This window comes from Aptenodytes forsteri, unplaced genomic scaffold (genome assembly GCF_000699145.1).
Source record: "Aptenodytes forsteri isolate BGI_AS27 unplaced genomic scaffold, ASM69914v1 Scaffold255, whole genome shotgun sequence".
Taxonomy (NCBI): Eukaryota; Metazoa; Chordata; class Aves; order Sphenisciformes; family Spheniscidae; genus Aptenodytes; species Aptenodytes forsteri.
In genome coordinates, this window is record NW_008794888.1 from 9,669,413 (window position 1) to 9,684,130 (window position 14,718).

General features: G+C 41.4%; 1 protein-coding gene across 1 annotated transcript in view; it reads right to left on the bottom strand.

Annotated features, from left to right (window-relative positions):
• The window catches only part of SEMA5B (semaphorin 5B), a 186,166-nt gene that overhangs the window by 94,037 nt on the left and 77,411 nt on the right, over positions 1-14,718 (bottom strand). The window contains exon 4 of the mRNA XM_009274988.1: positions 8,595-8,640. Coding sequence (XP_009273263.1) covers positions 8,595-8,640 — 46 coding nt within the window. The remainder of the gene's footprint in view (positions 1-8,594; positions 8,641-14,718) is intronic.

Genomic DNA, 14,718 nt, shown 5'->3' on the forward strand with positions numbered 1-14,718 from the left:
TCCAGGAGAGCATGAAGCAGGAGCTGACTGCGTGAACCCTGCACTTGGCGTGTGAAACTCAACAGGTCACTGCTGCCACATCGACTGCTCTTAGATGAAGGTGCCGCATTAAACCTGAATTGCGCTAGAGCCTTCATTAATGATTGCATCAGAGTGCCCTAATTGGGACAGGAGCAACTAGGAAATGCTTTCTGTGCCTTGTGGCAAGCCAGCATTCACAGCTAGAGAATAAATCTCTCCCATGTCTAAAAATAGTAATCATACATCCCTAAAGTAATAATAATAAAAAAGCAGTACGTTTTTATACAAATCTTAGTTTATATAAATGTGAGTTTAGCTAAGGTGTAGCCTACAACAAGAGGCTGATTCGCCTCTCAGGAACATCTGCAGAGCTGGATTTGTTGACAGCAGCAGCAGCAGCCTGCGTGTGTCAGGGCAGGGGACAGCCAGGGCGTAAGTACACACAGTTCCCCAAGAGCCTCCTGGAGCCGGTGGAGTGGTAAGCAGCCCACAGAGAAAAAAGGCTACATAGGCAAACCAAAATACATTTTGCAAAGATACAGAAGCAACATTGGTGACAAGAAATGAGAAGTCCAAGGGATTTTTTTTTATTTTCATTTTTTTCCCTTCCCTTTCTAAAGGATGTTTAATGGTCCTGACTGTAAGTTGCAAGGAGTAAGAACATTAGTCTTCATTCCCTACACATAAAATGCCTGACAGGGTTTTATCAAATAAAGAGCCCAATATGCAACTGTTATCAGTAAGTGACTTCAGCAGCTTATTAAATTCTCAGTTTCTGAATCCTGCTCATAATGTTTGCTGACAAAGACCAAAACCCCTGTAGTAATTTTGGCTTTTAGGTGAGGTGAGGCAGGGAAGGAGGGAATGACAACTAACAAATTACCCAGGAAAGCGGGCTGGCAATCCACGGCTGACAGTCATCACACAAACCTCACTTCACCGTGTGAGCGTAACAGGGTAGTTCCCCTCCAGATGTAAATCAGCTCCGTGGCCTTCGGGACTCCAAGAAGGCTGCTCTGCTTAATGCCAAGTATGAATCCAAACAGGTATAGCTCCTGAACTTCCTATACATGCTATACAGCCCTAGGTATATGATCCTCCTGTGTATGTGTACATACATATGTAAATATATATATGAGAACTTCCTATACCACGCCTAAATACTCACTTTAGAGGGCAATTACATTGATCACAACTAGGCGGTGCACTCTGAGCCAGTTTAGCAAATCTATGAATGCACATATTGAAACGTATTCTCACTCAGTAGAGCATGCAGCATGTTCTTAACTCTGACAATTCTCAAAGGAAAACAGGCATTTATTTAAAGCTAAACCTGGGCTTAAAAGCTTTGCTGGCTATAAATGGACTCCTGAGTTGGGTTCTCTCAGACAAAGGGGATGTTGTGTTCAGAAATCACTCAACGCTACCAAGTGTGGGAAGAGATTTGCTTTGCTTTCTGAATTTCAGCTGATGAGTAACATCAGCACAAGGTTGGTTCCCAACAGCATATGCTGGAGCCTATTAAAGAGTACAGTTCCCTGCAGCGATGAGCTAGAGAAGTGTGTCCTTGGAGGATGAAGTGTGGCCTTCAGACATGGTCACCTCCAGTCTGACGTGCCTTGTTTTATTCCCCCATCTCCCACTCCAGGTAGAAATTTATCTCTTAGATAAATCCTGGGAAGGCAGGCCTGCACCTGAAAGCTGCAATCTAGCTCCTGATCAGTCATTTTAAGGAAGGCTGCATTCAGGGAGTAGATTTGATTTGGGAACCTGAAACCATAAGAATAAAAAGCTGAATTTGCCAGAAAGTTTGTTCAGCCAGTATAAGCTTTATTATGGAATAGCTTTAAACCTCTAGGCTGAGAGTGAGAGGTTTTAGGTGCAGCTTTGGAAGGTGATTTATGAATAGATTTATATGTTAATCTGTTAATAAAAAATGTAGCGTACTGATAAAATATGTGACAATCATAACTCAGCTATGAGCCACATATTAAAGACTGCATCTGCTCTAGTAGGGTTTTGATTATGTTTTTAAACGAGGGAACTGCATTGGCCTGAAAATAAAGAAATAAATGTTTTATCTAGAAATATGTGCCATATAATTCAAAGAAGTATCTAGGAATCTGCAAGAAACAAATAATAAACTGCTTTTAAGAAAATGACTTCTGGAAAGTGAAGCTTATGCCTGAACATTTCAAAATGGAGTTCCTGTCAGGCGGCTCAGTGGTACATAAAGATAGACAAAGTACTCTCACTCTTTCCCAAAATTACTTCCCAAACTGGATTTTAAGCTGAGTGATAATCCTGACACTCCAAATAGATTGAGTAAATAAATATCCTCAGCAAAGTTGGGCCAACTTCTGAGCACCCATGGATTTGCGCTGTCATGCCAATGCCTGGCTTCCTCATGATTTTTGAAAGGATATTTTGGAAAATGGGAATGGCTCTGGCTCAAGGATGTTTCTGCAAGTAAATCTGAAATACCATACTTTTACCTCTTTTTATTGACAAAAACTCACAGCACTTTTTATAAAGGAGTGCTGTATCCCTATTTCACACACAAGGAAACACCAGGCAGATAAACTGGGCAGATTAACTTTCCCTCAGGCGCCCGCAGGCAGAGCCAGCAGTACAAATTCGGGCCCTCCAAGCCCCATCTGGTGCCTACCCAGCACCTCTTGGGGATGTAAGATTTATCTATTATTTGTAAGTTTTCTGATGAGCGCCAGGGTTTTGTGAACATATTCTGAATCCTTAAAATTTCCCAGTGAAGTATTTTCACGAGGAAAGATTACTTGAGTGACAATTTGTGCTGTAAACTATATTACTTACTGCTCCCCGTTGGTTTTGTTTATCATATTTTATTCAGCTATACAGAGAAAAACCAAGTTAAACTCTGCCACCTCTCCTCACACTTTTATACACTTGCAGAGCATGTTTCTCATCAGCACACATAAACGTGGCACTACTGAGCCCTAAATAAGTAGAAAATAATGCATTTAATGCTCAGTTTGATTCAAAGTGCAAAACATGAAACCTGTTCCATTTGTTGCTATGTGACATATTGAGGACTGATAGGCAAGTTCTATTATTATTAACTATATTTTGTTGATAGGTACTGTTGATTTACCAGTGATTATGCCACAGAGTTAAAGATCCCTCCAGAGACTAGCAGGGAGGGAAGCGTGTCTTCAGGAGCAGCTGTGCAGTTTAAGAGCCTCATCTCTGTAGCAGGGATGTTTCTGCTTCTTAGATTAAGGGAAGAAAAATTGGAGTAAAATTGCCCTTACCAGAAATGCACTGGATACATAGCTGCAGTTCATCTGCTACAGGACCATATGGAAATGTTTTGTCCCTATTTTGGGTTTGAAAAAATACCCATCCCAAAGCCCCACGATAGCAACAGAAAAAAATTATTTCGATAAGCTTCATATCAAGCCTTAAGAGCTGATGCTGCTTAAGCATACTGCTAACTTTAAGCTTGGGTTTAAGTCTTACGCCTCCAGTGGGATTGAGAAGTTCATCAAGTTATGCCCTACTGACTGGGTAACATTCTCTGAAGTGCCCACATGAATGTACGTGCTCTCGATTTACAAATTTGGAGCAAAACTTAAAAAGCAAATGAAGTAAGTTGTGTGTTTTGTAGCATTTTCATGTTTTGCAGTGGGGTAATTGTAGATCTGTAATTGGAGATCTAGATTCTGGCAGCCCAAGTGCTCCTGGACAGTGCATAACTCCACAGGCAATCCACCAAATTCAGGGTTATGACTACTGGGGAACTAATAGACACCAACTCTGTCTCTGAACTTAGTCCTCACTCAATTTTTTTGTCCTCAGGAAAAAATATTAGGTTGTTAATTAAAGCATGTTTTAATCTCAAAATTTTGTGTCTTTCTTAACAGATTGAATAATTTATGTCTTCCAAATAGTTTTGCAATAGGTACACCCATTTATTCTTCCATATTCTGTTAAAATACAGTTGATTTTTAAGAAAGGAAATACATACATACTCTTTAAGTATTTTAAATACAATCAAGATGATATAACAAAACTGGTCAGCATATAAACTTCACAGGGCTGGTTAGAAACTTTTTCACGAGAGATCTTCCATTAAAAAAATAATTGAAATAAAAACATTTTACAAAATCCTAACAGTTTCTATTAAACTTATCAGACAAGAGTCCAGAAGGGAACCTTGGATCCAGAGGGAAATTTTTGGTCACAAACATAAAGGAAAGGAAGGAAAGGAAAAAAGATGCCCCAAACAAACCAGGTCAATCACTTGAGATGAGAGAAATGCACATTCAAATCCTCTCGACGCTTCAGAAAATAACTTGACGCAGAATATTTGCATCCCAAGTAACCATGTGTCTATCTCCTTCTCTTTCAGATTTTACAAAGATGTCAAAAAGTCTTGTTTTCATCTCAATGCAAAATATCTTGGCATCTCAAAAAGGTTGGAAAAATCATTTCCCACTCAGTTCTATTGAGAACTCTAAGTTTCAGGTAAAATCAGGGTGAACAGAGGGTAGGCACTGCACTGGGATTTATTAAATGCCTGCCAAGTAGCCTGCTTTTAACGCACACCAGAGAATAGCATTCCTTGCTAAGAAGTCCTAATCAGCATTGTGCATTTTTTAAAATTTGCTCAAAGGCTTATGTTTTTAAAATGGCCCTTCCACCTACTCTATTAATTACAAACTCCAGTATAAAATGGACTTTTCTATGGCCTCACTGTGAAAGCTGCAGATTAGGAGCTAACCTTGTTTCAAGCCCATGCATAAATTAAACAGCATATGCTCCAAGTGTACATAATTTTTAAAATGTGTTCTATAAAATGTCTAATATTTAGAGCTTACAATGCATACAGAAGACCGTTTAAAGATGGAGATGAAACATGTTGCAGGGATTTTGTTTAAAAAGATGCTAAAAGATTAAGAACAGTAACCATTTTAAAATTATGTTTCTTGACTGCTGCAAGAATTTGAATGCCACATGCTAAAGTTTCCAAAATTAACAGGTGCTGGGGCATCTGAAGATGCTGATTTTCAGAAATTCTTTAACAATGTGCCTCAATTTTGGCAAGAAAGACAGGCAGAAAAAATCACAAGTGATCCCCAAAATACCTTGGCCCCAATGTCATTCTGGATATTGACATTCAGGAAAAAAAAAAAATTAACCACCACCAAAGTTTCTCATGCAACTAAAACTCATTTGGTGAAAGGTTTCTCAGGTCCCGAATGGAATTTCTGAACACACATTTTAGAAACAGAGGGGGGGGAATCTCACAGAAGTTGGGACATTTTGTTCTGCGAAGCAGGAAACAAGTTTGTTTTGCCTCAGTTTCTGCTCCACTCCACTCACTAGTTCTCACATAAAATCTCAGTGCTACAGTCTTGGAGAAACAACCTCAGCAGAACCAACAGAAAATTCAAAGTCAGGAGCAAACTTTGGTGCATGGTAGAGCAGCAGGGACAAAATATCTAGTTCTGGAGAAGGAATCCAAGACAAAGAGCTAAGAGCTATAGAGCAGCAGGGACAAAACATCTAGTTCTGAAGGAATCCAAGACAAAGAGCTAAGAGCTAAGGAAGTAAAAGAAATGAACCCTTTATGAAAGTATCATATGGTCCAACAGCTGACACATCCTAAAACCTACCTCTCTTCCTCCCCTCCCCTGAAATCTCAACTTCTCTATAGAGTAATGGTATCTTTTTACACAGCTCTTATCCAGTAACTTGCCCACATAATGCTACATTTTGTCTTTTAGTCTACTGCAATTCCAAGACAGTAACTTCCTATCCCAACAATGTGGAGTGGCTACATGATACTCCAGAGTGCTCTTTGCTGTGGAGATTACAAAATTAAGTTTATACTAATGGCAGTCCAACACAGATTCAGGAGTAATACCATAATTTTAGCGTCTGGAACTAAAGACTCCTAAAATGTATTTTCAGGAGTGATGGTTTCACAAAATGATCCTTGAAGCTGATGGAGAACTCTTGCTCATTTTAATTGATTTTGCATTGGGCTTAAATGAAAGGCATCCACAGTCATTCAACAGGTAGAAGGAAAAAGCACAGTCTTTTAAAGTCTGGGAGCTTAAAACCTTTCTAAAATCAGAGTGTAACAACATGGTTAACACTGGGTTTGTGATACACAGTATTCATAAAGGGGATTATAATCCAGAAAAAGAAGAATTTATTCCCATTGGAAAGCAATGAATAAAGTAATGCTGTGATGAAAAACATTATGGCCGGCTCAATGGCAGAAAATATTCATTTTCTGGTTAAAGAATAGATAACTGTCAAGGAAAACATGCATTAGGTAGAGTGAGCTAGTAAATCTACCCATTACAGAATGAAAGACTAAAGTACTGAATTTGCTGTGCTAGCAGGCGGTGGCACAGGGATATTGCTCCTGCGAGATGCTGTTGCCACCCTTGCTGAAAAGACAATTAAGAGTCCTCTCCTTTGCAGAACACCCTGGCCTCCTCTCCTTTCCATGACAGCTGTGGGGCTGAAATGTGCCCTTGCCTTTTTCCCACAGGGACAGTGCAGCCTAGGGATATAGCTGATTGCACAAGAACACTCAGTGAAAAACAGCTTTAAACTTCACCTAATCTTGCTGTAGAGAGGTATATTGCTCACACTGCCGGGCTTTGCCCCACAACCAGCATATCCTGCTGTCTCGGTAGACTGTGCTCATGTTCTTGCCCTCACCTCATGGAAGTACAAATGCAAGGGAGCAGACATCTGTCAAGACAATCCTGCACCTTGACGCAGATTTAGCACCGCTGGCAACCTGAAGAGTAAGTCCCATGAGCAGAAATAAATCAGACCACAATCTCAAGATGAAAAACTATCCCCAAATCAGGCCTGACAAGATCCACACTGTATTTTACTTACAAACAAAGAGGAGATACAAAACAACCCAAATTAGCATTGCGATTACTTCTTAAACTGCACTCTCACCCCCCATAGAACTAACTGCAAATTTCTTGCATTTCTTGTCTCACTTTCTGATTTGATCTTTAAAATGATGCATGGCGAAGGGAGGGTAGGAGGGGGTGCCTCTAAGCCCCATCATGTGCTTTATGGAGACAAGCCAAGCAGCTACTTAGGCAACCATTAGGTCGAGAAACAATCGTTTCCATCATTCCCAACACGTGTGTCAACATAATTCCATGCTCTCTTTGTCATGCAAACGTCTTGGCAAAGTGACCGGATACACCCAGAAAGCAGGAGCAAACTAAGCTCATTATGTTAACCGGAGATCCCACAGCATCCTCCAGTGCCATAGAAGGGACTTCCCATGTTTTGCAGTGTAGGAAAGGAAACTCGCTGCACTGAAAAGGGCCCAAGCCAAGCCTGACTTCAGAAGTGTATAAGGGAGATTCACAATTGGGTTTCGTGGAAGGGGATCCCTCGTCTGACAAGCACAAGAGGCTGTGTCAGGCAGTGTGATAACAGGCATTGCAGAAGGTATGATACCTCGCATAACTACAGAGACTTCCCTCTCCTGTGTGCTTGCTGGAAGCCTTCCAGCCATGCTAATATGGCTCTGCAAAGGGAAACTCCTGCCAAATGGGAGTATCAGCTTCTCTAATTCTTCATTGTTGTCACTGGTAACTCCGGACTTTGTTTTCCTTTTAAAGGAAGATTCAATGCATTTTACAACCATTAAACATCTTTTCTTCTCTCCATCTATACTTGTAATTCCTACTAACAGCAAAAGGCTTGTGCACATGGGAATGGCAGGCAATATTAGTCTAATGGCTTCTTTGCCTGGTCAGGTACAGGAGGAAAGCCCTTTAGTCTCTCTGAAAAATGCTGAATACATCTTTGGTGCTCTAGCAACTGTAGAAGATGGTAAATATCCCAGAGCATAGGCATTTATTTATTTAAAGATAAGCAGTTGGGGTTTTCACTAACAATTTTTGCTGCATCTTTCAATTCCAGATTCAGTGCAGTGGGAGAAAAGTCCTAATACTGCTGGATATTTGCAAGCCCTTTCAGACTTTAGCTGCTTTCCCTCCATCCTGCCATGGGTAACATACATTTTTCAACCCATTTTGCCTCATGAATGCTTGCAAGTCCAATCTTGGTTTTAGTAATGCATTCAGCAAAACACAGCTCCTCAGCAATCCATGTTCACAAAGGCCAACAATGGCTAAAAATAAGGTTGGAAAAGAATAGTAAAAGCTTCTCCTACATGTTGCTGACATGTCCTCTAATGAAAGCCAAGGATTTCTATTGATTGTTGTGTCTAAGCCTGTATCAGTCATACTACATGTTTTGTTCCTTAAGATACCATATTTTTGGCAGATCCTGTTACCACCTAAACACTCAAGAATTAAGAGCAGAGACAGCTGTCCAAATGCGCAAGTGTAGAAGAGCCCTTCCCCCAGCATTATCTTTGGAGTGGGAGTAAGCATCTGGTTCTGACTTTGTCTTCTCCCTACTCCATCACTCTGGGCAAATTTACACTATACAGCCTTCAGAAAAAGTACATCAAATATTACAGAACATTCATTAGCAAGTCAAATAAACAAGATAGTGAAAAGTGAACATACCTGAATAAGAGAAACGTTGTGTAGACTAAGTCTGAAGAGGTAGTTCCTGCACAAACAAGCAGAAAAATTACAAACCATTAGGCTACCAAAAGAAGGAAGGGAAAAGTTATAAAAGCAAGTCATAGTTTTTGGTCATTCATTTCTATAGACAATGAGCTTTTCTTGGACTCCTCTCCGCAGAATGCAAAAATAGTTATATGCTCCTTGCTCATCAGGGTCTTAGTGAACCTCATAACAAAGTTCTGAGCAGGTCTGGAGTAAAATATTCCAGAACTTATAATGAAGAATCACAATGAAATCCCAACAACACAGGGACTGTTTCCAAACACTCAAAGGACTTTGGTTGAAGTCCTGTATGGGCTGTGCTCATGTTTTTCTCTGCATTCTGAGAAAACTGGGGTTGGACAGAAGCCAGCTGGAGCAAAGCTGACTCCTGTAGTATGGTCCCCCCAAGCGTGTCCTTGTGGGCACTCCCATTCAGGACTTTGTGGAAAAGGAAGAGAAGAGGACAGATACTTCTCAGCAGAATCTCTCTGCACGGAAAACCAGCAGGGAAATCAAGGCAGTGACTGCAGATACTCCCAATCCTCCTGTCATCACATCTCCACAGGCAAAGCGAGGGAATTCCTGACAGAAGTCACTGTAGCATGAGATACCACACATAAGCTGAGCTCCTATAACCCTCCTTCTGCATGTCCCTGTCCCATCACAAATAGGAGGGAACACACATTTGCATAAACATCTATGGATGAAGCTTAGTTAACAGGATTTATCTCACATTTTTGCTTGCTAAGACAATGCCGTTACCAGGAATCAGCTGACATATTAAGCCATACGGACTTGATTGTGTGCTTGAGGGTTTTGGCCACATCTAACTTCATATTTTTGCATCCCATCTGTCAGGGGGTCTGAAGAGCTGTGATCCTTTTCCAACATCCCTGTCACCACAATCTCCCAGAGAAGACACAATTATATTATACCAGGTGAACTATGTTTTTGGAGGTGGCTCTATTTAAATAGCAGTAAGCGCAGCTTTGATGATATACCTTCATCCGCTCTAGAAGTGCCAGTATACAGACATTCCCCTACCTAGTAGAAAAGCAAGTTCCGGTCTTAGGTCAGTGAAGTCAGAGAAGTCAGTGGAAAGCTCCTATAGTGATGAAAAAGTCATAAGGACTCTTCCGAAGAGCCTTGTTTAGGGTCCATAGTCAGCAGCACACTCTGCCCAAGCAAAGAAAGTTATTCAGACTTCAACATACGAGAAATTCATATTGGGTCACAATGACCACTACAAGGCTTGAGCAATTTTTCCTTCTTCTGTTATCTCTCACTTGTTTATCACCTAAGTCATAATCATGGAGTTGCCTGTATACTTTGTCCCAGTTCTATACATAAATCAGAAGGTCTCAACTGCTGCTGACTGTCAATAAAGAAGAATGGGAACAAAGATGATGGAGAACTCGGGAAGTCAAACTCCTAATACCAGATCTTCAGCCGATGTAGCTCTGATTTGGTCTCATTTGCACCATCCTATTCTATACTGAGACTGGTTACCCAGAGAAGAATGAGACCCATTAGCAACATTTGAACAAAATATATCGGTAATTATTATACCTCCTGTAAGCATGCAGAGAAGTACACACACACACACAAAATCTCCATCTTCTCTCCTAAGTCCTATCACTGGAGATCCAGCAGTTCTTTTGTACAGTCTGAAACCCTATTCTGTCTCAAAGGACTGCATACTTTCCCAAGTAATTTGTTATTAACTCTTTAGCATCAGCTACAGACTTAAATATTATGTCCTGCAGGTGCATGCAGCAGACCAGAGGCACTAAGCTTACATACAGCTAAAATTTCAAAATGCAGGTAAATTCTCATCCAGTGACTGATCTGACACTTAGCTCCCTTAGAAAAGCACATGCTACTCTCACCAAAATATTAATGCAATTCCAGGACATAAGATACCATGGAATAAGCCTTCTCCTGGATAAGTTAAGCATGTCACTGGCCTCCAATCTTACAACACCCTAAGGAGAAATTCTCATAACTAGGGACTTGAACTTGTTATCCTGTTGTTAAGCATGCTATTTAAATGCATTGATTTTGGAAGCCTTATAATGCAGATTTCAGCTCCTTGTTTTAGTCTTGTAAAAAGCTAGACAGTTTGACTGAGTAATAAATTTTAATATTAGGGTTTTTTCCTTGATAGCACTGCAGAGCAAATTCAACCAAAGTATCTTTAATGGAAGAGACGTATCTAAAGGACACAATTTTTGTTGCACTCAGCCAAAACAGATACAGACAGGAATAGTGTCCATTTAAATAAAGCCAATCTCTGTCCTCTCAGTGACTGCTGTGTAGCACCTGGACAAGGCATTAGTGGTGAGATCACTCAGGTGGCTGACACCTAAACCAGGCAGGAACGTAGTACTAATGTGAATAGCACAATGATCTTCCAAAGGCTTCATACTAACCTCAGCTCTCTAAGTCTGACCTTGTGGCTTTCTTACAGAAAGGAGGGTTTCCCTACAGTTTTCATCAGCTTGCCTCGCCTGGTGTCTGCACAGCCACTGGCAGGTTTTTTTTTTTTTTTTTTTTGCCTCCCCAGCCACTGGCAGTTTCCTTTTTGTTTGTTTGATCCTTCTCACATCTCATCAGCAGTGATACGAACACCAGCAGGCAGACCAGGCTATCAGAGACACCTCCAGACTCCAGTTGACCTGCCCGGCTAGAACTGACTAATCCTTAGTTAATAACATGCTCTTTTAACCATACTTGTTCTGTAAAGCTATACCAGGAGTAAAAAGCCAAGGGGAAAGATGTGCTGAATAAGACAGTGCCATTTTTATGAATTGCATTTTAACTGCAATTTCAGTCCAAGAATGAGCAAGGTCTCTGAATGACAGGCATGGTTTATTGTACCTAGAATTGCCCCATTTGTGTCCTTTTTCTTCTTGTGTTTGAAGTTATGTCTGTTTAATACCTTGCTGAACTATAATTTAAAGCAGCTGAAAGAGTAGGATTAAGAAATATATGAGAACACTGAGATCTCTGCATGAATGGATGAGGTGCCTTCTTGGTCTTTTTTTTTTTTTCTCCCATTCTGTCTTGTAAGTGAACGTTGGCTAATTCCTTTCTCTCTTAAATTAAACCCATCTGGACTAGGCCAGAAGAGCGATTGCCTGGTGCAACCAGCTATTCTAATAACCTCCTTCTCCTGTATAAAAAGCTGGTGCACAAACTTGGAGGGATAGACAACCTTCTTACTCACTTTCTGTCCTAAAAGGTCATGAAACTTCACTCCATGGTATTAAAACACAAGCTTTGTTTCATCCCAGAGTTGGCTGCATTTCAGCCTTCATCTCCAGAGCAAGCAACTACACTCCTCTAAGTACTCTGGGACAAATGGTATTATACACATTAAAAGGTGCCTCAAACTGCTAATTATTATTACTACTAACCTTATTATTCATGAACATCAGTGCATTTCTGAAAACGCCCACGTTAAACAGTAATACCCTGAAGTCTCAGCCAAGACTGTGGTTTTGTTGCATCAAGACACAGAGTGGGTTGATGGTGGTTCCTCGGGAGACTGATTGACAGCAGATGCCTATTTAAACAACCTGAGGGTGGATCCTCTCTTTGTCACTTCTGATTGCAGGGGGATATTATCCCCCAGCTCAGATACATGAAGTCAGCTGCTGTAAAGACCCTCCTGCTCCATACAACCTAGTCTTGAAGAATTTGCCATGTAAATATATACAGCAGAGTGAAAAAGAGACATCGTTCTCATTTAAATTTGAAGTACAGATTGAGCAACTTAGCCAACATCACAGAGCATATCTGCAGCACAACCAGGAGCTGATCTCCTGGTCCATTAGTCTATGCCCTGGTTCAGAGAATAACTTGCCCCCAAAGTTGGGGCACAGCATGTAAACCTGTGCTGAAGTGCCATTTACATTCATGGAAATTGGGTAGATGTCGAATTACTCTCCCGAACTCGGCCCTCTATGCTAGCCTGCGTATGAACAAGCCAAGCTGCAGTATAAATCCTGTAGATGAAAGTATTTGTTAATTGGCTTCGTAATTTGTATTTGGCTGCCTTGTAAAATGATTAAGTGCTCACTGTGCCTGGTACCACAAAGCATACGTACCAGAACAGCAGGAGAGCAGCTGAGATGTGTTTCAAGAAAAGATGGAAGAATATATCCACTTAAATCTGCTTGCCATGACATTCCCAAGTCAAAGCTGCTTATTAAGTGTTTATTTCATACAGCCAAGTGCACCTTGGATGAACTTTGTAACATGATGCCCATGCACTTGTTCACACATTGCCTGGCCTTGAAACAACTTACAGTGAAGGCAAAGTACTTCATCTACGACGCCACTGAGCAACAGAGCTACAAGACAAATTAAGCCTTTCCAATGGGAAGCCACATAACAAGAGTGCTTGAATAATAGCAGAGACCCTTCCTCTCAGGAGTTCTGAAATTATAAGGGTTGCAACATGCTTCAGACACTCATTCAGGCCTCTTTTTTAGTGCCTCTTTTCAGGCACTACATCTGTCAGCACTGTGCTCGCTGATTAAAAGGTGCTTCTTTCTAATTAAAAGAGGCTTTTCAGTTCTGCTGTGGTAGGTCAGGAGGAACATCCCTGCAGTCGATGGAGTGAACAGGTGTAAATGAAAGGCTACTCTAGCTTCAGATTCTTTTTTCTATTTAAATGAGCAAGGTTTGTTCACATCTCCCAACTCTGTCCCCCTCCACACACACCAAGCAGATAAGATAACCTCTCTGTGCTTCAGAACCACCGCTGCTAGCAAATCGGGAGCCATGAGATCCCTAATGCTGACCACCACTAGAAGCTCTCAGGACTTTGACATGCATACAAAGACCAACAATATGCTGCCTTATCTCAACTGGTCTGTATCACTACAATACATGTACACCTGCTTGCATGTTGCTACTTGCCTGCACCTTATAGTAGACATGAGAAGCTCACCCCTCCCTTGTTACAGGGCAGGCTATCTCAAGACCCCTCTCTTTGTATGCAGACAATTACCCTGCAAGTAGAAACAAAGCCAACAGAAGCTGATAATAATGTTTGATCATGCAAAAAAAAATACATTTAGGGAACGCTGAAGAGAACTGAGTGAAGTCGCTCTCCCTTTTGGGGGCTATTATTGCACTGAAACAGGCATCTAACACAGCCCAGGTGAGATACTAGAAACTCAAGTAAGCTCATGGTGCTCTGGGAAGGTGTTCCCTGCACTTGTAGAATAGAATAGAATAGAATAGAATAGAACAGAATAGAACAGAACAGAATATTTCAGTTGGAAGGACTTGCAACGATCATCTAGTCCAACTGCGTGACCACTTCAGAGCTGACCAAAAGTTAAAGCATGTTGTTAAGGGCATTGTCCAAACGCCTCTTAAACACTGACGGGCTTGGGGCATCGACCATCTCTCTAGGAAGCCTGTTCCAGTGTTTGACCGCCCTCTCGGTAAAGAAATGCTTCCTAATGTCCAGTCTAAACCTCCCCTGGTGCAGCTCTGAACCATTCCCACGCGTCCTGTTGCTGGATCCCAGGGAGAAGAGATCAGCACCTCCCATTCCACAATCCCCTCCCTTGCAGGGATTGTGCTGCAATCACGAGCCAGGTCTGCAAGAGGGACTCACAACTGTCACAGCGTAGACAATAAGAAAAATAATTAACAGAACAGGGTCCTTTGGGCGATACGAAACAAGACACAGAATTATGCATGTGACAAACCTAATGCTCCCTTCTGGCACTCCTGGAAGCCACATGCTGGGGCTGAGCCTCGGGCTAGGAGCCAGCAAATCCTGTCAGCTCTTCCTATCTTTGCTCCTGGAGGCCTTAGATATACTTTGTACTTCCACAGTACATGACAAACACAGCTTAGTCATGCTTCACGACTCCCTGGGAGCTGGTTAGTATCATTCCCCCCTTATACTAATGGAGAAAATGAGCCAGAGAAAGGTTAAATGGCCTTCTCCAAAGCACACAGCAAGTCAGTGATGGAATCGAGATCAGACCCCAGGGCTCTTGGCTACCAAATCTCATGCTAGATTAATGCACAGTGCCTCTACGCAGGTCCA